Below are 25,473 nucleotides of genomic sequence, written 5' to 3' on the forward strand. Positions count from 1 at the left end.
GTTCTCGTCATAATTTATTTTAATCATTCGAAAACATTCAAAATATAACCAATATATTATGTACTCTGTGGTATTTCCTTAAAAAAAGTAATTGACAAATAACAGCTGTTATCTGTCAGTTAATGACAGATACTATTATAGATAGCAGTTATAAACAAATTAGAAATATACACGAAAGCAATTCCATTTAGTTTTATGAAAAATACAAAATAAACCCATATTAATATCAGGGAATATGTCTATAGCGTTGTTGTTGGAGAAGTATGACGTTTCCACAGAAGAGGGGCTTCAAAAAGCTCTCAATGATATCGAAAAAGAAGAGGTAATCAAAACAAAACGGTTCGTAACTTTCGGGTTTTAAAGTCTGATACACAGTTTGTTTTAACCTTTTATTCTAATTTTAGTCAGAGGTAAATGAGGCTCTATCAAATTCGTTATCAAAAGCATGCGTACTGGAAGGAAGATTGCGGTCAGCAAGCCAAGCTTACACGAAACTCGGCGAAGTAAAGAGCCATGCTCAAGTAGCCGCCGATATGGTGAACAAAACTGCAGCATTGGCAAGAGATGTTAGCGCTAAAGTCCGGCAACTTGATCTTGCTAGAGTAAGTGGAAGATTTTATAAATTATAGCTAACTCAATTGGAGATAGACATGAATTTAAAGTAGATAATTAAATAGAGCATTTTGTTCAATAAATCGGCAAGGCGAAAGACGTAGGTTCTGTTCTTTAAAAATATAAATACTAAATATCACACACATGCAATATAAGGGCATTTTAATGCACACTTTAGATTAAAAAAAAAATTTAAAATGCAATCATTGCTGTTCCACAGTCCCGAGTAGCTGAATGTCAACAAAGAGTTCATGATTTGATAGATCTAAAAGTGTGCAGTGCTGGTGTAGACGCGGCAATAAAAGCACATGATTATGAAACTGGTTTGTATATATTTTTTTTATTAATTGTGAAATATATCAAAATTATCATGCATTTAGATTCTGTTATGAAGTATCAAAAACACAGTATATTGAATGATTACCCCTACCACATATCTGTGTGAAATTTTATTTCTTTTTATTAGTATCATTTCATTTCTTTATACAGGGTGTAATTGTTAAGTGTGCGCAGGCGATAATATTCCGTAACTGTTGCAGATATCAAAAAACTTTAAACTGGTATTGAAAGCCCTTTACCTAATGAGTAAAATGACAATACTAACTTTTTAAAAATAAAACGGGATATATCCAAAAATTTTACATCAAACACAGATATCAGTTTATAGTTTTTTGATATCTGCATTAGTTACGGAATAATTGACTGTGCACACTTAACAATTATTACACCCTGTATAATTTAAAAACAATTGATTTATTTTACATTTACAGCGGCAGGCCACATATCCCGTTTCCTCAGTATGGAGCCGGCATCAGTCGCGGCGGCGCGCGCGCGTGGCGACACGGACCCGCGACACGACATCACGGCAGCTGCGAATACACTGCGAGAGCATCTTATTAAGAAGTATTGCTTTGTTTTATTCTTTCTGTTGTCTGTTTGTTACATATCCAGTATCGTCATTATCATGCAAAAACTAGACTCAAAAAGCGTCCTGATCAAAACTCTGCCTATGGTTGTATCAGGCAGACTTTTGAAACGAAATAAGGTGTTAATTTCAATGAATGATTCTTGTTTGAGAGTCTTAACGAAATGCTTAAAATAAAAAAAATAAAACACTTTTTTATATAACAATTTTTATTTTATTAGATAATGTTATATATATTTTAATATGTTAATAAGTCTTTTTATTATTTCAGGTTTGAAGAAGCATCGAAAAAAGAGGATGATGCAGCTGTAGAGAGACTGTTCAAACTGTTCCCACAGATTGGTTGTGCAGAGCAGGGTGTCGATTTGTTGTCCAAGTATGTAGCTTCACAGGTGCGTATCTAAAATTATCAGCAATTTAAGAGGGCATGAAAATTGATTTTAAAAATATTTTTATTATTTTTTAATGTGTTTCTCTTCATTCAAAAGTTATGTAGCCATGATTTATTGTTCTCATGTACATGATTTAGGGTCCGATTAAGAAGAACTATTAAATTACCAAAAAATGGTAATATTTTGACCCATTTGGGATTTTTGACGTGATAACGTCTTATAATTCGATAGAGCCGGCTGCACGCACGAAAAAACATGACTCATGCGGCGTTACCTCGCTCTGAGGCGTTCCGTAAGGCTTGAAGTGCAAGCGAGAGCGCGGAACGAGCGACAAGAAGCACAATCGGACGTTTCACGTTGTCACGTTTAACTATCGTCAGTAAACCGACTTTACAGACGACCAATTTTTTTAAATCTATAACTGTATGTGTCAGTTGGAGACTACAATTCGTCGTGCTTGCGTGGTGTCGAGCGGGGGCGGGGCGGAGGCCGCGCACGCGGACGCGCTCACCCGCGTGCTGGAGGCGGGCGCGGGGGCGGTGGAGCGGGTGCGCGCACTCGCTGCGCCCGCGCCGCACACGCTGCCAAGGGCACTGGCCGCGCTGCAGCCGCCGGTACTGCGTACTGACATTTGTTACGTGTTCTATATGGCGGTTTTTTTTTTTCCAAAAAAAAGTATTAAAAACGCTATTTCAACCACAGCCAAATATATAAAAAAAGACGTGTGGCACTCGGGGACTGCCGCGGTAAAGCTATTGCATAGCATGCCTTCAAGCCACAGGTCCGTGTCCTTCGGAGTGGGAAGCGTGAAGTTTTTGATTTTTCGTTACGGAATTTCTCGATTCGGTCCCCGCGCTTAAGGCCCGCGATAGAAGCTATGCAATAGCTTAAAATTAAAAAAAAGAAACATTTTTTTATGTCTAAGCCACTTTTCAACAATTACATTTATGTTGATGATGTATTAAATAATTTTTTTTAGGCTTTCAATTTGAATTATAATTCTCTACGAATGAATTCTTCCTTCCGCCAGTCAAAACGAGTAAACTATTCTCTCTGTAAAAAATAATATGCTCATAATCGTGTTAAAATCTTACCCTCGTACCCAAATAACTACACACAGATAAGCTCCGGAGCGCGCACAGTGTGCCGCTCACTTGTGGCCCGGCGCGGTGACGCGGCCACCGCACGTGACGCGGAGCCCGCGCTGCACGAACTTGCGCTTGCGCATTCGAGACTGCATCTGTATTTTGTGTTCCTGAGACGTAGATTGGAGGTGAGTTGACGAAGTTTACACCAAACACTCTGTATTGCACTGGAAAAAATTAATTTGTTATTGTTAGTAAAGGGACTTAACTCTCAGACTCACTTTGCACTGAATAAAATTTTAAAATCAATATTGAAGAAAACAAACTTTTAACATTTTACTCCTTAACGTGAAAATAAGTATGAATTATAACTAGCATACCAACATGATTTAGTAATTAAAGCAATGTTTAATTATGACATAATTTTTATTTAAAACAGTTAAACACAAACATGGACGAGAAGACAAAGAGCGCATGCGCAGAAGAGATTGAAAAGATAATTTCGGAAAGTGACATGACCAGAACCGCGCAGGATATTTTGGGACAGTATTTGTCACTTGAAAGGTAAATTTGTGTGTAAAATGTATGTCTTTTTTAGGTTTTGTACATCATGTTATGTAGTTATGCATTTCTAGAGCTAATCTCATTAAAGTAGCTTTAAGCCGCGTTCGCTTTAAACTTTTTTTTGTCATACTTAATGACATTGATTTTATGTATTCTTTCAGGTTCTATTTAGAAGAAAGCGTCAACAAAGCGTTGAAATTGTCAACTCCACAGCCCGGTATGACAACGTCTAGTTTGGTGGATGATGTGTTCTTTATCGCTAGGAAAGTTATAAGGTCAGTGTACTCTAAATTGCAATATTTGGTTCATTAATTGATTTATTTGGAAACTAACAAATACTAGATTTGAGTAAAGTAATAATCAGTGAGATATAATTAAAAAAAATTGTTTGCGTACTAATTTTTGGTCCTTCGAGTTTGATAAAAATGAACTTATATCGTTTAAACCTGCAAAATGTATATTTCAATTATTTTACAAGTCTTAAATTAAGACCTCTCGTTATCGTATCATCAAATCACTGTTTGAGACGAAAACGTTTTCTTTGCGTGTTCATGTATGGTTAATTAAGATTGTGACACCACATTAATACATATGAAACAAAACACACAAAAACATACAAATACCGTTTTTTTATTGTTATTAAACCATACTTAAATTTAAACAATTCAGTCATCGACACACACGTGTTCTTTTTACTATGTTGTGATTGGAGAATAGTCTCTTTTATTTATTTAAACCAACATTTACACTACACACAACTCATAATAATACACGACACATATCATACGTCACACAACACAATACATTACGTCACGTAAATACTTCATACATACTATTATTGTTATTTTTGTAATCTGATTATTGGAAAATCCATTACTAATACATATTATAAATGCGAAAGTAACTCTGTCTGTCTGTCTGTTACTCAATCACGCCTTAACTACTGAACCAATTTGCATGAAATTTGGTATAGAGATATTTTGATACCCGAGAAAGGACATAGGATAGGTTTTATCCCGGAAATCCTAGGGGAACGGGTTTTTCTATGAAAACGCGGGCGAAGTACCTTATTATTTGCAGGATATGTGTGAAATAGTACTGTTTGCAGATGATACCTCATTAATATTTAATGTGGATAGATATGACACAAATGTTGACGAAGTAAACTCTGCTCTTTTACGCATATCCAATTGGTTCACTGCTAATAATTTATTATTAATCCGTCAGTCCTCGGATCACAGACACAATAGAAAATCTATTGTGTCTCGGCCCGATCGGGCCGCTCGGTGGTCAATGGGTTAAATGCAAAAAAAACAAATTGTGTAGAATTTATCCTTCCAAATGTAAAAAAGGTGAAAAGGGATATTATTTTAAATGGGGAGGTATTATACCCTGTGGATTCTACTGTTTTTCTTGGTTTGACACTAGATGAGAAGCTACAATGGGGGGCCCATGTTGCCACCACCGCTGCTAAGCTTAGTTCAGCTGCATATGCAGTTCGAAGAATAAGGCATCTCACCGATGAAGACACGGCTAGATTGGTTTATTTTAGCTACTTTCATAGCATTATGTCCTATGGAATTCTGCTATGGGGCAGGGCTGCAGATATAGAAACTATATTTATATTACAGAAAAGAGCCATACGCTCTATATGTATATAATTTACGTGCTAGGGACTCACTAAGAGATCTCTTTAAGAATACTGGTATCCTCACTGTACCATCACAGTATATATTTAATAATATTTTATATGTACACAAAAACGCAGACTTACACACAAGAGTAGGAGATAGACACCGATATGGCACAAGGAACAGAAATAAAATTGAAATGCCATTTTACCGGTTAGCTCAAACTCAAACTCAAACTCAAACATTTATTTATTCAATTAGACTACTTTTAGTAGCACTTTCGAATCGTCATTACATAAGTATTTTTAACATTTACCACCGATTCGGAAAGCAGTATCTATGGAGAAGAACCGGCAAGAAACTCCATAGTTGCTCTTTTAAAATCATATTGTCAATATTACATAATCTGTAACTTAAATCTAACTACATAATATATCATAATATGCCAAAGAACTGTCCTGTGGTTCTTACGCGACAACCCTCCATGGATTTTCATCTTCCATATATTCCTTAATGCTATAATAGGCTCTCTGAACTAATATATTTTTTACATAAGTTTTAAATTTAGCACTACCAAACTCTTTAATATTATGAGGAATTCTATTGTAAAAGCGTATACCTTGACCCATAAATGAATTTTTAACTTTAGCTAATCGGAAAAATGGCATTTCAATTCTATTTCTGTTCCTTGTGCCATAACAGTGTCTATCTCCTACTCTTGTGTGTACGTCGGCATTTTTGTGTACATGCAAAATATTATTAAATATATACTGTGATGGTACAGTAAGGATACCAGTATTCTTAAAGAGATCTCTTAGTGAGTCCCGAGCACGTAAATTATATATAGAGCGAATGGCTCTTTTCTGTAAGATAAATATAGTTTCTATATCTGCTGCCCTGCCCCATAGTAGAATTCCATAGGACATAATACTATGAAAGTAGCTGAAATAAACCAATCTAGCTGTATCTTCATCGGTGAGATGCCTTACCTTTCGGACTGCATATGCTGCTGAACTGAGCTTACCTGCAACGGTGTTGACATGGGCTCCCCACTGTAGTTTCTCGTCCAATGTTAACCCAAGAAATACAGTCGATTCTGTAGGGTGTAATACCTCCCCGTTCAAGGTAATATTTCTGCTCAACTTTTTAACGTTAGGTAGTAAAAATTCAACACAAGTTGTTTTTTTGGCATTTAATAATAAATTATTAGCTAAAGTTAAAAATTCATTTATGGGCCAAGGTATACTTTTTTACAACAGAATTCCTCATAGTATTAAAGAGTTTAGTAGTGTTAAATTTAAAAATTATGTAAAAAACGTATTAGTTCAAAGAGCGTATTACAGCATTAAGGAATATATGGAAGATAAAAACCCATGGAGGGTTGTCGCGTAAAAACCACAGGACAGTTCTTTGTCATATTATGATAATATATACGTACAGTTACTTACATATTTTGTTAAATTAAAATTGTAATACTGAAATGATTTAAAAGAGCAACTATGGAGTTTCTTGCCGATTCTTCTCCATAGATACTGCTTTCCGAATCGGTGGTAAATTTTAAAAATATGTATCTTGACGTTTCAAAAGTGCTTCTCGAAGAAGTCTAATTGAATAAATAAATGTTTGAGTTTGAGTTTGAGTTTGAAGCCGCGGGCGGAAAGCTAGTTTTAATATATGTGATAATATGATGTAATTTAAATATAATATGATTGTATTTAATTGCAATATTTGCATAAGGTTGCTAATATGTAAAAATGTATTGTTATGCAATAAATTATTTGAATGACAATAACATGCTCCACACAGACGGGGCGTGTCGACGGGCAGCGTGGAGGGCGTGTGCTGCGTGGTGAACGAAGCGGGCGCTGCGCTGTGCCGCGCGGCGGCAGCTCTGCGGCGCCGGCTGGGCGCTCCCCCCCCGGACGCGCTGCCGCTGCCGCCGCCCCGCGCGCCCGCGCACCCGCCCGCACCGCCCTGTAGGGATGCGGACGCGCAGGCTCATCTGTACTTTGTGAGTGAATACTTCTGTTTGTATAGATGTGAGTCTATGTTTACGTGTGTATGTTCTCAGGTGAAATAAGCTTCGTTTTTCGTTTTCATATACATATTTTTGTAATTAAGTTAAACATTCTTATAAGTATATGCTTGGTGGAGATATCCGAGTTGAAATAGTTTATTTCTTTCATTGCTTTTCTCTTTATTACCTAGTTGTAAAATTATTCAGATAACAAAAAATCCAACTAAAACAAACTTAGATCTTTTGTTTGTTAATTAGTTAAGAAAATATTACTGTTATTTTGCAAAATAAAAATAATATTTTCTTAACTAATTATAATTCATTTTCTATATTTTCTTGTTACTATTTTTTGTAACTTGTGCAGGCGCACATGACAGAGGCAGAACAAGGTGCGGAGTGGTCAGAACGCATCGCTACCGAAGCGTGCGAGTGGGCGGACGCACTGTGCCGCACGGACAGCGAGCGGGACAAGGTTCGATCCTGTGCCGCTGGGTTTGCTGATGCTGCTGCAGCTTTCCGCAGCGTGTCGCACATGGGGCTGGCTGCGTTACGTGCTGCCTTGCAGCCCGCACTGGCCGCTTGGGCTGATTATGTGGTCGCGCCCGACTTGGATATAGGTATAGAGGCTTGCTGTAATGTGTTCAGATGGACTTGGCTATAAATCAATTTAAAAAATGATAATCTAGGATTGTTAAACTCCTGCTTTTTAGACAAAATTTATCGAAAACCATTTATATTTGTATCATCTTGTAATCAGTCTTTGATTTTCGATTTCATTTAATAAGTCATTCTACTTATACACTCTTATTTTACATCCCCAATCTAACTCAACACCAATAGAATCGAATAGTATTCAATTCCCATTCTTTTCTTTATTCATTCTACTGATAATACGCAAAAGGAATTCTTCCATTTTTAGTGTAGGTTTAACATCCACACCAAAAATAAATCCTTTCCCGACTGCATATTTGAGTCTGTCCTGATTTTCATAATTAAATGTATTTTTTAATTAATATAATTTTGTTGTTTGTAAATAAAACTTATTATATTTCTTTCTCCTTCTCATTTACATCTTGTTCCCCACAGAGGAGGTGGAGGAGCAAGCAGGTGCGGTGGCAAGTGCGCTAGATACGCTGGCGAGCGGTGCGCGAGCACGGCTCGGTGCGCAGGCCGACGCGCTGCTCGCTGATTTGCTCGGCGACTTGATTGCGCGGGCGCATAAGAAGATCTTGATGAATACTTATGATCAGGTGAGTGGGGGGATGTGGGTGGGTGTTGTGTGGAGTGGGGTACGCGTTGTGTGACGTGTTGTATGTGATACGCGTTGTATAGCGCGTGATAAGTGTTGTGATGTGTAAATTAGGGTCCGTACTAGCGTTCACTTGTAACAGAAAATTAAGTATTATAAGCTAAACTTTAAAATTTATCAAAGCGCATTTCGAACATAGGGCTCGATGTTTTGTTACACCTGATTTAAAAAAAATCATGCAAATACAACGAGATACTTCAGGGAAACTCATTTGCACGCGTGAACACCCACAAAAGCACCGAGCATTTATTTTCTTTTTATTTTTCTGTAGGGTACGTGCTAACTGCTATGTGACGCGTTGTTGATTGGCAGTGTTGTATGGCACGTGATGCGTGTCGTATATCGTGTAATAGGTGTTGTGACGCATATGTATTGTGTTGTGAGTTGTGACGCATGTGTATTGTGTTGTAAGGCGTGTGATGCGTGTCGTATATCCTGCAATAGGTGTTGTGACGCATATATATATATATTGTGTTGTGACGCATATGTATTGTGTTGTGACGCTTGTGTAACGTGCTTTATGGCGTAGCCCGTAGGATAGTATCATGATGAGACATTCTTCTTTTTATGACCGGAATCACGTTTTCTGTTGCATATAATATAATATGTGGATAGGTTATATTTTTTGCACATTACATTTTGTATTCATGTTCCTTCAACCACGTAGCAATAAGGAGTAACACCTTGGCCACGGACACCGGCGGCGCGACCGACGGCGCGACGGGCGGCGCGGCAATTCGCGCGGCGCGGTAAGCATGCCACGGGCAGTTGCGTTCGCCGCCGCGACCAGTGTAGACAAGGAGACGAGATGGCTTTATCAAAGTTAGCTCGACGTTGTTTGGAGAGTAGCAGCTTTTTTGCTCAAGATTTAATGTTTGGAAGATATAGTGGAGTACACGAATTAAATAGAAATCGTGTTACAGACGGAGAATTCCACCAAAAATATGAAAAATATAGGCATGATGAAAAATTATGTTGCGGGTGGCTAGACTTCCAAATAGCTGGTCTAGCTAGAATTTCTGCAATAAAAGCTTCCGTCTCCATTTTCGCGAAAAAAAAACAAACTATTTTAAATTAAGTTCGCTCCGGGAGTAGTCGCCGCGTCTGCCGCTCGACTCCGTGGCCTGCGCCGTAATAACTCATACATTTGTTTCGATCGCTAGTCGTGCCGCGCGATTCGCTCGGGGAAATTCGCCGGTCGTCTCGCTGGTCGCCGCTGCGCGTGGCATGCCCAGTACATTTCCATACATTTGATTCATTCGCAAGACGCGCCGCCAGTCGCGCCGCGCGAATTTTCGCTATAGCGAATTGTCCGTGGCCAGCACGTAAATATGTACATTTGCTTATAGGAAGGCGGTATATGCGTGGAGCGTCGCGCGCGGCGTCTCGCTGCGTGGGCCGGGGCGGAGGCTGGCGCGGCGCGGGAGCGGGCCGCGCGGCTGACGCACGCCGCCGCGCTGCTCGCGCTGGACGCGCCGCAGCACGCCGCCGCGCTGCCGCACAGCGCGCGCCCGCCGACCGCGCACGCCCATGAGCTGCTGGCGCGCCGGTATGTACTCACATATGTGCTAATAACACGCACACATACAAGCACCATTGCGTACATCTACAGACACAAATTACGCACCCCACAGCCGGAAGCCCCAAAAAACAAAAAAAGACGTGTGGCCTTAGAGTATAGATATAGTATAGAGCGCGTGTATTGCACAAATTGCTTTGTGCACATCGTAGGCAGATGAGCTATAGATACTATATAGATGTGTGTGTGACAAATAGGGATGGGTAGATATCAATTGCGTGATGAGCTATCGATAAGTTATGTAAATAAATATGTATCATATGTAAATTTTATGTTCAATATGTTATTAAAGGAGAAATGTATGAATAAAGTATAAATATGTAATTTTAAATTTGTTTACCAAGTGAATAAAGTGTGTTTATTCCATTTGAATATTTTTTTGTATTAATTATAAGTACTTTAAAAAAATATGTTTAATTGGAATATCAAAAAAACGTATGCACTTCTTAAATATTAAAATTAATAAAATAAAAGATCGGGTTTAGTGCTATTTTTTCAATAATAAATAGAACAATAATAATAATGTTTTAAAATGAGAAATAATTAATAATTTAAAATGAAATAACTAATAAATAATATTAATAATTTTTTATTTAATTTTATCCATTCTATACCTACCAAAATCTTCAAAATCAATTTAGCGGTCCATATATCGTAACATTACATACTTTTCATTTACACTATAATACATTCGTATTCATAATATTAGAAATTGTATCATACCAAACACACCACAAAATTATTTATAATACATTTCTAGAAGAGTTATAATTTTAAAGTAAAATAAATAATAAGTTAAAATATAGTTCTTCTAGTAAACTATCGAGTACAGCGTTGGTCAAGTCACATCACTACGATCACGTGAGTTGCGCGAGCGAGCCTGCGCGGGTCCCCTCCCACTTTCCCTTCACCCCCGCGATGCTAGATTTATTTTCATAAAAATAATTATAACAATCGACTTACCGATGAAATGTGATACTGGATTTCAATTTTGTGATTTTTCTAGTATCGTTTTTGCAAGATAGCACTGCACATTTCAGCATGTTTATTCGTAAATATGAATAAAATTCCAGAGCAACGCACTTCGTCAGCACTCAACCACGACTACGAGCGCGCGCGGCGGGAACGTCGTGTTGTTCCCACCTGTGCCTACTGTTCCCACTTGGTTGTTCGCGCTCTATAGATATCTATAGGTACTCTAAGCGTGTGGCACTCGGGGACTGCCGCGGTAAAGCTATTGCATGCTATGCCTTCAAGCCACACCTCCGTGCCCGTCGGAGTGGGGAGCGTGAGGTTTTTCGTTACGGAATTTCTGGATTCGGTCCCCGCGCTCAAAGCCCACGATAGAAGCTATGCAATAGCTTAAAAGAAGAAAATAATAAAGTAAAATAAAATAATAATAAAACCATCAGATTATTGTGGCAGTGGCATCCTTGCCACTCAGGATATCTGAGGCTTAATGCCTCAGCACTGATTTTCAGTGACACCCTTCCGACATCCAGATTATCAGCTGCTTTTCAAGAAATATACAATTAGAGATATTAAACATTGCGTACATATACACACACATATTACGAACCCCACAGCCGGAGGCCCCAAAAACAAATTTACTTAAGACTACATTTAATAATTAAAATGAAACTTTACACCCATGTCTGCTCGATGCAGACCGAAGTTTAGGAATCATTATACAATGAAAAAATTATTATAATGATGTAAACTTGCATGCTAACTAATTGGCCACATTCTATTGCCATGCGAACGGCATATTTTAATACGAAAGCAGAGCCGTAATTCACATCTAACACATGTTCATAAATAAACAAACACAAATGCGTTCAACACACACACGTAAACAGACGTGCGCGCGCGCGTTCTCGCGAACCACTGACGCATTATACTTGTATTTAATTATTTTCTTATCTGTCTAATTTAATTTCAGATTGGACTTCAAGCTGGAAGACATAAAACGTATAAAATGGTAACCTGCCATTTTTTGCAAGATGCAGTATAATATCCTTATTATTCTATGATATAATTATTATCTATATTCTTAACTTTATAAATAAATATATTTAATGTTGAATGTGTGTTTTATTTACGTTTCATCAAATACCTATATTCCTAAATAAATTAAAAATTACACTTGAAAGCATATGTATTTTCATTTTTTTTCTTTTGCAATAAACAAAGTTCTAAAAGTTTGCTGTGAAATACTCATGTATGCAAACCAATACCGCAATCACAGACATACATTAAGATTTAGATCTATGTCTGTGACCGCAATAACTACTACACAAGTATTCATCTTAAAAAATATAAAGTAATTTTCATTCTGTGGTTTCATTACTTTAGTCAGCTCGCTTTTCTTCCATACACAAAAGAAAATCACATTTTTTTAAACGAAAGAAAACTATATTCCAAACGGCAATCGAACCTACGTAAATCTGTTAAAATTATATATACCTACTTTTATTGTAAGGATCGTTAGTATCAATTATAATGAAAACTCTCTAACAAACTTAATAAATTAAATCATAGCAAAACCATGAAATCTGTGTTTATAAATTCAATGAGCCAAGTTAAATCAACTTCACTCGACGATCTATCTTTAATCTGTTTACTTGAGTAATAATTAATTTAAAAGATGTTAATCTATAACACATAAGCTGCTAATCGTTTTTTAAGACGCGTTTATTAGCCTCAACTATATGTTTGTATGTAACCGGGCAGATTTAACTAAAACTTTGTAGTATGTAGTATGCTTTTCGAAAGCCATTGTGCATAGTAACAATTGTGGTTTTTTAGTTTTTTTTTTTTAACTATAGGTATTTAAGATTATTGCACGCCTCATAAGCGAAGCGTTGAGGTGGGTACTACTGTCACTTCGCGCAAAACATCTGATTTTTCAAACTTAAAATGTCTTTATGTATCATACATTGCACTTGTAAGATATTACATACACACACATATTAAGAAAAAACACTATTTTTAACGTTCATGATATTTTTGATGTCATTTTTGTTATTTAAACTAGTTAAAAAACAGTTTAAATAATAATAGTTTAAAAAAACTAAAAAACACGCTTTTAGTTCGGTTTTTTATAAAACGCGTGTTTTTTATTTTTTTTTAACTATTATTTATTTTATCAAATTAGTGTATTGTCATCGGTCCTAAATAAATCTACAAAGTTTGAACGAAATCTGGCCGTTTAAAGTTGGTCAAAATCGCGCCCAAAGAAGTCGGTTACAAACATACAAACATACAGGTGAAGCTAATATAAAGCGTGTAAAAAGTTCTGTCTTGGACGTCCGTGTGTCTGTATGTGCGGATCCTTTATCTTGTTAACACGATAGCGACCGAAATACTTTACTAATCGAGTCTTTTTTTTTTCTCTTACGCTTGAGTATGCTCAGGAATAGAACCCTTTCATTTTTCAGGGTCTGATTCGATGTGGTTTAATTGTTATTAAATAAACAAAAATAATAATTAATAAATATTTATTAAAAAAAAATTATGAGGCGTGCACTTTTGGATTTTCCAAATTATTATGTTTTTATACTGCAACGCACCTTAATGCAAAAATGCATTTTAAACCGAAGTACATATTAAGTGGTATTATCATAGATTACTACGTAAGTATTACCACAGACTAATAATAATATACTACGTGGTATTATTATTGTATACGTAGTATATTGTTATTAGTCTGTGGTATTACTAAGGTATTTAGAGAGAATGCATACTTCTTTCTTAACAACTTTTTATGCAACATAATCTGCGTGTATGAGGTAGGATGTAGGTCACCATTTTTGTAAATTTAAATTATTTACAAAGATGGTGACCTAACATTTCACTAGGAATCGAACCCAGAGCCCCTAGTTTCTAAGCACACGCGTGAACCACTGTACTATAGAGGTGTCAATTTGATCTATATTTTTTAAGGATCTAAATCAATTTTGATAAAACTTACACATTCCTTCATATGAATAACTACTTAACAAATGTATATATGTAATACCAAGGAATTGCCTACCTATTTGTAAGCTTGGAGCCTATCCATTACTTCTGTGTGGACCCAGTTCCAATAAAATAACGGTGCATTTGACATAGAGCAAAAGCATTCTTTCATTATCTCCGCCTGTTCACACTAAAATAATTTGACATAGTGGGGTTAGAATGAGCATTCGCTGGTTTGATGTAAATGCAGCCATATATAGGTTGTTAGTGACTCTAGCTATAAGCACCAGAGATGGTAGTGTCGCTGTTTGTTTTTATCGTACTAAAAGAATTGATGTCCTTGAACAGTAGGTAATATATGATGAATTTTAGGAATAGCTGGTAAGGAAATCAATAAAACACCAAGTATACTTAACAATTTATTTAAAAGTTTAAAATATTAACAAAAGCGTAAATACTGCAGGTATAAAATGCAAATGTGAATCAGTTAAAATGCTTGAATCTGAAAAAAAGTCAGTTAATAAGTCGTTGTATATAATAATATATTATTATAGTCACTAGTTATACTATGATTATCTACTTGTGCTTAGAAATTTCATATGAATTGACAAGAAGTTTACGAGTGCTAAAGCTTGTGCAATATGCCTTTAAAATGCATAATTTGCATACGTTTCTAAAAACTTGATTAAATTTGTGATACAATGTACATACAAGTTAAGAATCATCAAGGTAATATAAAAAATATTTGTCTTTCACTCTGGAAATTTTGTGAAAAATATAATTGTTTTTTTTTGTTCGACATTCAATGTCAAATGTATGTTTCCTTCTAATCTTAGATGGAATGACAACTTTTACAAAGTGTTTCTTTAAAAATATGTTTAGTTAATAAGGCACTATTAGTGAATCTTAAAAACAATAAAAATCTCCAACAAAACAAACTTAAGGCAGTTAAATAATTAATAGCTCTTAACAAACTGATGACTTGATGTATAATACTACTTATAATACAATAACTTTATAAAATTATTAATTTTACTGCAAAGTGTTGTATGGTAAAAAATAACAATGCATTTTGACAGAGAAACAACTATATATGATAATGGATTTTATTTTTACGTTTATTCGTTAATATTATAAATAGTATTGTACGTCAGAGCCATTTATGATAATAAAATAAACAGGTACAAATAGTTAGTGTCTATCGATATTAATTAAATTCGTATAAAAACGATAAAATTACAATCCATTCAAAAAAGGGTCTTTATAAAACATTTTACTCTTCAGATCCGATTCAACATTTTTTTACTTTTGACGTAAAAATAAGGTTTCTTAGGTTCATCTTGTAGTCAGTTAACAATGTCGAAATAGTTATAAATTCTATATTTTCCATATTTTAAACAAACTTAATTTATATAATTCATATTATGTAGGTATTATTAGATAATTCGTAAAATAATACAAAATATATGTATAATATAAAACAAGTCATGGTCTTTTAGATTCAAATTTTGAGCTTTATACCCTGTTTCTATAAAATATTTTTGTGTCATTTTTAAACCCGACTGTAGGCATTAGATAAGGCACTTTGACTTTTAAATATCAAAATAATATTATTTATGCATTCCATACGATAAAAAAGTATAAACCATGATTTACTTCATATTCAGGGTGCTTATTCTACAAGTATAAAATATAAAACTTGATTATAAAATTAATTAAGTACATTTACTTATTGCTGGGTTAGAGTTAATAAAGATATATAAATATATATTATTTTACTTACATAACTATGTCAACTTTACATTTTCACTTAAAAGAATGTAAAGACTAGAAAAAATACCAAATCTCTTGCATTGTGGACCTTAACGTCTAACACAGAAAGCTTCTTATACAAAATTGCATTTGGTGTTAAAAAAGTTCTCCCATATAATAAAACAATCAAAACGGATTTGAAAATCGTATAAAATTATTAAAGTATTATTAAAAACAATATTCAATATGAATAACAATAGCCCAAGAGTGCAAACCCGTTTTACCCTATAGTGCGTACACTAACCGACTCGAAGGACCAATTACATCTACACTACTGTAGACTCTATTCCGTCGTGTTTGAGTCGTATTTTAACCAATACATTATTTAGTGTGATGTTAACTACATTTTTAGCTAGTCTACCAGTTATAATCGTGACTTTAACCCGAGTACAATAAGGCCTCGTATACATGGTAAACATTTGTTGAGCAACAGTTGATCAACATTATTTTTTTTAATTAAAATTAATTATGTAGGCGAGAATGTTACTAAAAACTTAAAAATATTACCCCACCTCAGGTGTGAACTTATTAACGAGCCATTATTAACTTTTTAAAAAAGTGTTGCCAGCAACATATTTCCGGAAACTCTGCAACATGTTCATACAACTTTGCTAAACAAATTTCTACCATGACTACAAAAGGCTTAAAAAACAATTTCCCATAACATAAAAGGTATTTAGGCTATTCCAATACATCCAGTACTGTTTAGGTAGTTAGTATCCAGGTTCCCATATATTATGTCCAGTTATTAACTAGTACCCAACCCTGGGTGGGCTTGTAACAGCTGTGGTCTGTTTGGAAACCACACGAGTGCCCTGCGCAAGTCCGCCCGCTCGGACGAGACGGAACTTTAGAAATGCGTCGATCGCGTACGCTAGCATTGCTGCGAAACCGAAGAACTGGAAGAAAAATATTTTTATTAACTTTAGTTTACTAAGAAATTAGTGAATTATTTCAGTAATTTCTTGAGTTACTTATGTAACTCAAACATTTATTCATTCAAGTACATTGAAACTTTTTTTTTTCAAATCTGTTTAGAAAGCAGTTTCTACAGAAAACAGCCGGAAAGAAACTCTGTTGTTGAATACAAAATATTGCTTATGATGAAGAAATTGTTGTTTCTGCCGCACTAGATTTATGGTTCATTTATTTTTTCATTTAGTTGTAAAAATGCTACCAGTTTGTGCTACATTTACATGAGATACAACTTTATAAACTTTATACAAAATAAGCAATCTTTTATCTAATAACGCAAATAAAAACCATAGCTACTCACCGCAGCAGCGGAATGCGGGTTATCCCCCACGGTAACCGCCAGTATAGCCGCAATCATGTAAAGCAGCGTCCACACAGCCGTGAATATGAACTCGATCCGCAGCCACGGGATCTTGTAGAACTTCTCCACAATGTGGAACAGGTAGAAGCCGAGCAAAATGCCTGTGAACCAGAACGCTATCATCGATATCCAGCTGTAGAACGCGCCCTTGCCCGCGTTGTTCAGCTGCGAGAACTGGATGCAAATAAAGCCGAGTAAACTGGCCACCTGGAAGAGAAATAACGAATATTGAAATTATACATATATCATTTGAATGTCACACATAAACAGAAAAAAATTCAAATCAAGAATTTGCCTCTAAAGATGAATATGGGCGATGGAGCCTCTGTAAATGAATAAAGGTAGTGGACTCGCTTACAAGCACAAGCTCGTTTGCCCATTCTTTAAAAAAAATCTATAACACATTAGTTATTCTGGTATATAATCTTCATAAGTGCCAAGTAATATGAAAATCTGTTCAGTGATTTTCCCATGAAAGAGTTACTAACATACATCCATACTCATTTTTACAGAAAATGTTTATAAATGTTAAATACAAAACAAAAGGTAAATTTTAATTGTGAATGTCATTAACTTTCAATTGATAAGCAGCCAAATTAAGTTTTATTCAACTTAATGCCTCGGGCCTCCTACTGAGTTTCCCTATATCATACAGTTTATATCACAAAAATATTTGATGAATACAGATTGAAAAATTTTTATCTTCACAATGACTTGCACTTAAACATATAAATGAATAATTATTGAGGCACTTAAATCTGAATGTTAATGATACAGTAATAAAAATATATTTTGGTTATCTGTCATGACTCATAACCAAATCATTATTGTGGACATACAATATATTATTAAAAAATTTAAACAAAAATATCCATCTGTCTTTTTTCAGTCTATCTACAAAATTACTGAACAAATTATGATAAGACAGACAGTACATCTTATAAAAAGCAACTTAGGTTACTTAAGTAATAAGTAATAACTTACTATTTGAACAATCTTCAATATTCCCGGCACTGTTCTTATATACGCTTGGTCGAATCGTATTTTAGTGTTGACCATAGTGCTGGATGTGACAGTGGTCGTAGTTGAGTGCTGCCCGGGGAACCCTGCTTCTGCCATCTTGATTTATTATCTGTAATGATTTTAAAACTTCAATTAAAATATTATGGTTGGAGAATCGTCATTATCATGTTCATAAAATTATTAACAGGTGCATGCTTTTACACATTTTCTGTTTTTCTGTTAAAACTCCAAATTTGAGAATGTTGTGTACATAGCCATGCTAGCCAATAATAAATAATGTATATTTAAAACATATCCAAAATTAATACAAATCACATAAAAATTTATTGAACAGATCAATCAAATTGATTGTTTGATATTTAAATTTTCAACTTATTAGTCATGCAAATGAAAGTCATACCTTATATTTAACACAATTATCATGAAACAAATACTTTATTTTTAGAAATTAAGATTCAATTAAATATTGATAATTATCTACCGAACCTAATATAAAAGTGTAAGTATTTATTATTGCGGCTTTTCTACAATTTGGCAGACAGGTATTAAAAATAAAACAGTATCGCTTATCGCATTTCAATAGAACTATCGAATGTTACGCCCACATGTTATCAGCAGTGATTACTGATAGTATTGTTTAATTTAATTAAAAGAAAAATTATAATTTTAAATGAAAAATATAAAACTTGATTGAACCATAAAATTGATGACTAAACCTGTTTATTATAATTTTCGGTTGTTCAGAGGATTTCCTGTATTTCGACGATGGCTGAGGACACATTTATCTTTGCGTAAAATAGTATGCTTATTAACAAAAACAGTATCAAAAGTTGCTTTTTTAGTTTCAACATACCTTGTCGCTGCTAATGTTATAAACACGCACGGCCGTCACCACCTAAAATAGAGATTGTTGAGCAATACACGATCGTAAATATAGAAATTATGCAAAAATTATAAATCGTTAAGTTAAGTTAATGACTTCCTTACAGTATTAAATATTTTTAGTAGGGACAAAATAACACAATTCACACGTGTATTTAGAATAACTATTGGTTAAATATTTAAATTAGAATTTTGCTATAAAATTTCTAATATTATTTTCACACCCACATTGATGATTGAATTGAATTGTGCCTTATTGTCATTTGTCACTTTGACAGTGACTTTATTGGATCGTTTGCTGTTTAGCAGAGTGTTTATAGTCGAACTAAATACAGGCAGAGGCCACAGGCAGAGGCTCAATTAATAAGAATGTACATACAAAAAATGTCTTCATATTAAAGGCAGTTTAACATTGAGTCAGTAGCTAACGTCAATCGACTGCCGGTTCAGTGCTGACCTGGCACTGCCATATTGTATAGTACGACATAAAAGAGATGAAATTAATTATTTTGGAACTAATTCGTTTTTCATTACCTGGCAACCCTGAATTGGCAATGTAGCTGTCAAGTTGAATAAAAATTTGTTGTTTTTTTCGTGAAGTGGAGAATTATTGAGATAAAATTGTTATTTAGAACAAGAAATTTAAATAAAAAAGGAGACATCATGAAAAAGGTTAAACGTAGCGGTGTCCGTGATGTGGTGTATAAAGTTTTTATTCGGTGTTTGTCCGAATTTCAAGCTGGAAATTTATTGACTGATTTGGAAAACGTTTACAAACGTACAGCAGAATATACCGATGAGATTCCATTTATTTTTGCTCAGTACTACGTAAAATAGAATATTCCATTAGTGACGAGTGTTTAATGTATACGTATGTATGGCGATTATTACGTTTTCGCAATTTAATTTGAGGTTATTTGTATGTAAACAAAAACTAGTTTTTATAGTGCGACCAGCACAATTTGAGTCAAGAAGTTATATCCAATCCAACCAGCCTCAAATAAAGTACCTAGTTTAGATTTTACTACATAGTATAGTGATAACTGTTTTCAATTTTCATACAGCTATCTATCTATTAATCAATCAAACCATAAGAAAAAAAAATGTTGTGTGGTTTTATGAAACCACGGTAAAAGTGAAACTGTTCGAACGGTTCCGAACACTGCTTTGTGTAGCGCATGTCGCGTGACGGTCGGCTGCCGAGTAGGTATACCTACTCGGCAGCCGCGATACACGCGACATGCGCTACACAGACAAAAAAGTTTGAGACGATGTAATAAAAGTTTCACTTTAAAAATCATATTTACTGTATCATATTTACAGATACTGAAGATGCCCCGTACCCTCTTGCCAGTACTTCGAAACAGAGTGATGATCAGTCCGTTGAAGGAGTAGAATATTTAGATTTTGCTGAATTATATTAATGTACAAAATTTATCTACAAAAAAAATAAAAATATGTGATTTTCAAATCGCCTTGTTTTTTTCTACCCGACGGACCCAGAAAGAGGGTAATGTGTTTGAGCTGCATGTATGCTTGTTTGTTTGTATGTTTGATTCTATGTGCGCCTCTGCAGTCTAAGCACTTGACCGATTTTTATAAAATAACTAATTCCAAATACATTTAAGTAAAATTTGACCTAGGTAGGTCAATTAAAATACTAATGTATTTTTGTCTTAAATTTACACTATTGCTACAATGAAACAATTATAACGGTTTAAATCGCGGTACATATTTATTTAAGATTATATATATAGATTTTTGGATTTTTATTCTATAGTATCAAGATCGCTTGCGTAGCAGTATCAGTGTTGCTATATGAGCGACGGTGGCGCCCTCATTTATTTTCATCTCTTTTGTGTCGCACTGTAAATTGATTTGAAGTCAGTATATCACTGTCGCGTCAGCACTGACTTCAATAAACCCGCTTCATATTTTTGGCGTCAGTCCGCTCCCCAAACCTCCCGCGCCACTGCAACTGACGCCGTCTTAATGCCGAAGTCAGTCGCTGCCGCTCTGTTGTAATTAGCTATTGTAGTATTTGTATTCTCTTTGCTCTGTTGTATGGTGGCCACACTGCGTCGCACCGCATCAAAAAATGACGCGAAAATGTAACGACATGGAAAACTTAAAATTTGTCGTACTATACAACGATAATGAATGTCTGTGGGATAATAAATCACAAAATTACAGAAACCCCACTTTTCTGACTGTCATCTTTCCATTTTCGTACCCAAATTCTTTTCCTAATTATAGGTTCTTGCATCATCACAGAGGTAAATTTTCTCAACAAATTATTGAGTTTAATTTTTTGCTGTTTTCGAGAATTCATTTTTCCGCACTGACTTTACAAACGTGTGTACATCGTCTTACATCGTGAAATATCAAATTCAAATTCAAATTCAAATTCAAATTTCATTTATTTACAAGAATGTAGTTACAAAAAAGGTGTTATTACAATGTTAACGCGCTAATACATTCTACCCACTTTCTGGGTGTGCAAATATTTAAATGGAAATAAGTTAAATTACACTACACCAACACTACACAAATTCTTCGCGTCACTAATCACTATTGTTAAACGTCACTAATTCTTCCTTGTCACAGATTCCGCAATGTAATAAGTTCTTGAATATCATAAAATTGTTTCTCCATTAACCATTTCGTCAGTTTCTTCTTAAATATATTTACTGGGAGATCCTTAAAGTTATCCGGTATTTTATTATATATTGTAATAGTCATAAATATCACACTATTTTTTGCTTGATTTATTCTACATGTTGGAAAGTGCAGTTTATTTTGATACCTCGTTAACATATGCGAATTTACTTCTCCTTTCTTTTTAAAATATTCTGGGTGGTATTTAACAAATAAACATACTTCTCTTATATATATGCAGGTCAGTGTAAGGATACGTAATTTACCGAACATTGGTTTGCAACTGTCCCTTTGATGTAATCCGCACAGGGCTCGGATACATTTCTTTTGTGCCACAAATACTTTCCGCACCTCGCAAGACTGTCCCCAAAGAATTATTCCGTAAGATAGTATCGACGATATATATGCATGGTAGGCATTTATTGCAGCATTCATAGATACAGTATCTCTTAGGCGACGTAATACATAAACGAAACGATTTATCTTATCACAAATATATTCAATATGACTGTCCCATTTTAGACCTTCGTCTACCAGAACACCTAAGAATTTATGGTGTTTTACCTGTTCGATTACTTGATCATTACATTTTATATCTAGATTAATTTTGGTGCAATTCTTTGTATAATATTGAATTATTTTTGTTTTTACTAAGTTTATTTTCAGATTATTATTTTGTAACCATTTTACTATATTATGTAATGCTGTATTTATATCTCTCTCATATGTATTTTTATCCGTGCATTTAACAATAAGGGTAGTGTCGTCTGCGAATAAAACTGTTTTGTGTTTCACTGATCTCGGTAAATCGTTAATATATAAGAGGAATAAAAATGGGCCGAGCACACTTCCTTGTGGTACACCTGATTTATTAACTTTTTTCTCTGACCTATATGAATTTCGTGTTTGATTTATCATTTTATGAATCTCCACATACTGATATCTATCATTTAAGTAACTTGCTACCCATTCTTTAGCAATTCCTCTTATCCCATATTTCTCCAACTTAAACAAGAGTAATTGATGGTCCACAAAATCAAATGCTTTGCTCATATCTAAGAATATGGTGGCTGCTGGTTTTTTTTCAATAAAGGCTTGAATAATTTCTTTCATCATGTCGAAGCATGCTAAAGAAGTAGAACTATTTTTTCTAAATCCAAACTGTTCCCGACATAATATCTTGTTTTTATCAACATAATTTTGAAATCTTTCTAAAATTACCTTTTCAAATATCTTAGATAAAACTGGATTTAGTGCTATCGGTCTGTAGTTTTTAATATCTTTTGGATCATCTTTTTTATATAACGGTTTTATAACTGATGTTTTTAGAACATTAGGAAAAGTTCCTTGCTCCATAGATAAATTGACAAGAAAGGATAACGGTTTGCAAATATGTCCACTGGAAGCCTTTAATATTTTTGTACTGATACCGTCTGTTCCTACGGAATTCGTGTTATTTAGGGATTTTATTACTTTTAGAATTTCGTCACTGCTTGTTGGTGTCAAGAATATAGTATTACATTTTTCCGTAGTCAATGTCGTTTTTATTTGAGTTGCATCATATTTAAAATTCGTTTGATTTGTTATGTTAATAAAAAAGTTATTAAATTGTTCACATATATCATTCATTGAGTTGTATACATTATTATTGACTACAATCTCTTCTATTTCTTTAATATTGTTTTCGTCATTAATATTATTAGATATCATGTGCCATAAAGCCTTATTTTTATTTTTTGATAATTTAATAATTTTTTCACATTGAATTTGCTTTGACTCGTCGATTAATGACGAACTATTGACTGCGTGTAAATAGTTTGAGACAGTTATCGGCGCCAGCACTGACGACAGCGACTGACTCAATGTATAACTGCCTTAAATATTTTGTAATATGATGTAGTACCTAGTACCATACAGCGATATAGTCTTCATAATAGTAGTTGCTAGGGTTGTTTTCCCAAAAAGAAATGCCTGAGTGATTGTTGAAATAGTAGTTAGGGTGACCATGATATTGGGTTTGACTTGCACCATCTTATGAATTATATTTCGGTGAATGTTTTGACCACAGAACAATAAAAACAAATAGAAGTGCGATAATGTCATAATTAGTATGAAAACCAGTGTCGCCAAACCCACACATTTAAACCGATAGTTATACAGTACACTACAAGTAAACTATGCCTTTGATTGGACAGCTTAATTTGAGTAAAAACTGACTTAGGTTATAAATTCAGCATTTCAATATGTACCCTAACGCACCATGTTACGGTTTATTTTAGTATAACATCTCTAGGTATATTAGCTGTTTTGTTTCTCATTGCACAGAAATTCCAAATTCGAAAAACATTCAGCTACTCCACAACAGAGGGCGTTAGTTTTCGATAGATATAACTTTGAACCTCAACTCATAGAGATAAGGTTGAAATTTGTGTCACTCAACATTAATGACATTAACTTGATATTTATCTGATGCTATGCCCTGAGGGATGTCAGCCTTTTTATCGATATCGAGATATCGATAATTCACAAATAAATATTTTTTGTGTATTTTTTTTCTTTCTATTATACGAGTATAGTATAATGTGTCACATTTTGGAGTATGTTTATTACTACTAAGTACGTCTTTTTATATTATTATTATTAAATAAAAAACGGAATAGAATAGTATTAATCTATATTTACAAAATACAAACAGAAAATATGCATTATTTTAAATCTTGGAACTGCCGTAGGTTTGCTGTATCGATGGCCTTTGTTAGACTGCTTAGTGCTGTTCGGCATTCAGTTAACTCGTCACGTTGCATTTATCCATTTCTCTTTTAAATTAGCCTCTTTGGGAAATCTGTAAATAAATTGGACTAATGAAAGCTAAGGAAAAATAAAATAAAATTTAATATTTATAATGTTTGTCTTTTCTAAAGTATCGATACTGTCGATATGCGCCACAAGCATCACTAAAGCGACATTCGTTTGTTTATTGCAATAATATTCCAGAAATTCTTGTTTGCTGTTCAATCTATAATAGTACTAATTTCTTACGGATTAAGGTTCATTTTGACTAGATATTTGTATACAATTTTGACAAATTACAAGCGAAGATATAACATAAAATATTATATGTAAAATAAATAAAAATAAGACTTACCGATGGTATGAAATGCCTCCATTGCTGATATTATTTCGTCTGCTATCATTTTTGCACTCTTATACCGAACAACACGTCCTAATTAATGAATAAATACGGAAAAAAGGTTTGACAGCTGACAACCGACTCGAATATTTTTCTGCGCACAACTGAGAGCAAGTTAGGTGATCTTACCTTACAAGTGACACGTGGGCCACGCCCACATCACACTTCTATCTACTTTACTGTTCTGTGGTTTTGACTTAAAGGCGAAATCATCCAGCACGTAAGAGATAAGGCTACGATAAAAATAGTATTATTCAGCTATGAATGAAAATTATAACTTACGGTTTTTACACTTTTACGGTATAATATACGTACTTACACCATGTTCTAGTTTATTTCTAAATTATTTAGAATTTATATATTACTAGCGGTCCGCCCCGGCTTCGCCCGTGGTACATATGAAAAAAAGATGTTGGCCGATTCTCAGACTTACCCGATATGCACAGAAAATTTCATGAGAATCGGTCCACCCGTTTCGGAGGAGTATGCAGACTAACA

At 34.4% G+C, this 25,473-nt stretch overlaps 2 protein-coding genes and 1 long non-coding RNA gene across 5 annotated transcripts; 1 reads left to right on the forward strand and 2 right to left on the reverse strand.

The window, feature by feature from the left end:
• The first annotated feature begins 126 nt into the window (after positions 1 to 126).
• Cog4 (conserved oligomeric Golgi complex subunit 4) lies at positions 127 to 12,200 on the forward strand. The gene is made up of 14 exons (XM_089709505.1): positions 127 to 322; positions 405 to 602; positions 833 to 935; positions 1,383 to 1,515; positions 1,809 to 1,929; positions 2,364 to 2,543; positions 3,050 to 3,202; positions 3,454 to 3,578; positions 3,740 to 3,853; positions 7,016 to 7,220; positions 7,591 to 7,843; positions 8,313 to 8,476; positions 9,885 to 10,084; positions 12,057 to 12,200. The coding sequence occupies exons 1-14, from the start codon at positions 236 to 238 to the stop codon at positions 12,097 to 12,099; spliced, it is 2,079 nt and encodes a 692-aa protein (XP_089565631.1). The 5' UTR covers positions 127 to 235; the 3' UTR covers positions 12,100 to 12,200.
• A 2,280-nt stretch (positions 12,201 to 14,480) lies between these two features.
• Positions 14,481 to 19,419, reverse strand: LOC149490903 (CKLF-like MARVEL transmembrane domain-containing protein 4). 3 transcript variants are annotated; one of them, XM_089709426.1, is made up of 5 exons: positions 19,356 to 19,419; positions 19,099 to 19,140; positions 18,207 to 18,354; positions 17,163 to 17,429; positions 14,481 to 16,785 (listed from the first exon to the last, which is right to left on the reverse strand). In XM_089709426.1, the coding sequence occupies exons 3-5, from the start codon at positions 18,339 to 18,341 to the stop codon at positions 16,639 to 16,641; spliced, it is 549 nt and encodes a 182-aa protein (XP_089565552.1). In that variant the 5' UTR covers positions 18,342 to 18,354; positions 19,099 to 19,140; positions 19,356 to 19,419; the 3' UTR covers positions 14,481 to 16,638. The 3 variants fall into 3 exon arrangements, with proteins under 3 accessions (XP_089565552.1, XP_089565537.1, XP_089565545.1); XM_089709411.1 differs by having other exon boundaries at positions 19,214 to 19,395; XM_089709419.1 differs by having other exon boundaries at positions 19,233 to 19,392.
• Positions 19,420 to 24,442: 5,023 nt separating this feature from the next.
• Positions 24,443 to 25,169, reverse strand: LOC149490904 (uncharacterized). Its single transcript, XR_016317429.1, has 2 exons — positions 24,931 to 25,169; positions 24,443 to 24,627 (listed from the first exon to the last, which is right to left on the reverse strand). It is a non-coding gene; the product is annotated as an uncharacterized LOC149490904 (long non-coding RNA).
• Between the last annotated feature and the right edge of the window lie 304 nt (positions 25,170 to 25,473).

Source organism: Colias philodice, chromosome 2 (genome assembly GCF_061535455.1).
Source record: "Colias philodice isolate Cphi_HAF_F1 chromosome 2, ilColPhil1 Martin Lab GWU primary, whole genome shotgun sequence".
NCBI lineage: Eukaryota > Metazoa > Arthropoda > Insecta > Lepidoptera > Pieridae > Colias > Colias philodice.

Coding starts and splice junctions, on each gene's coding strand:
- LOC149490903 (XM_089709426.1), bottom strand. CDS start 18,341: ATGGCAGAAGCAGGGTTCCCCGGGCAGCACTCAACTACGACCACTGTC. Junction 17,430..18,206: donor TATTGAAGATTGTTCAAATA/GTAAGTTATTAC, acceptor TTTCTCTTCCAG/GTGGCCAGTTTACTCGGCTT. Junction 16,786..17,162: donor ACCCGCATTCCGCTGCTGCG/GTGAGTAGCTAT, acceptor TTTTTCTTCCAG/TTCTTCGGTTTCGCAGCAAT.
- Cog4 (XM_089709505.1), top strand. CDS start 236: ATGTCTATAGCGTTGTTGTTGGAGAAGTATGACGTTTCCACAGAAGAG. Junction 7,221..7,590: donor CGCAGGCTCATCTGTACTTT/GTGAGTGAATAC, acceptor TAACTTGTGCAG/GCGCACATGACAGAGGCAGA. Junction 10,085..12,056: donor CATGAGCTGCTGGCGCGCCG/GTATGTACTCAC, acceptor ATTTAATTTCAG/ATTGGACTTCAAGCTGGAAG.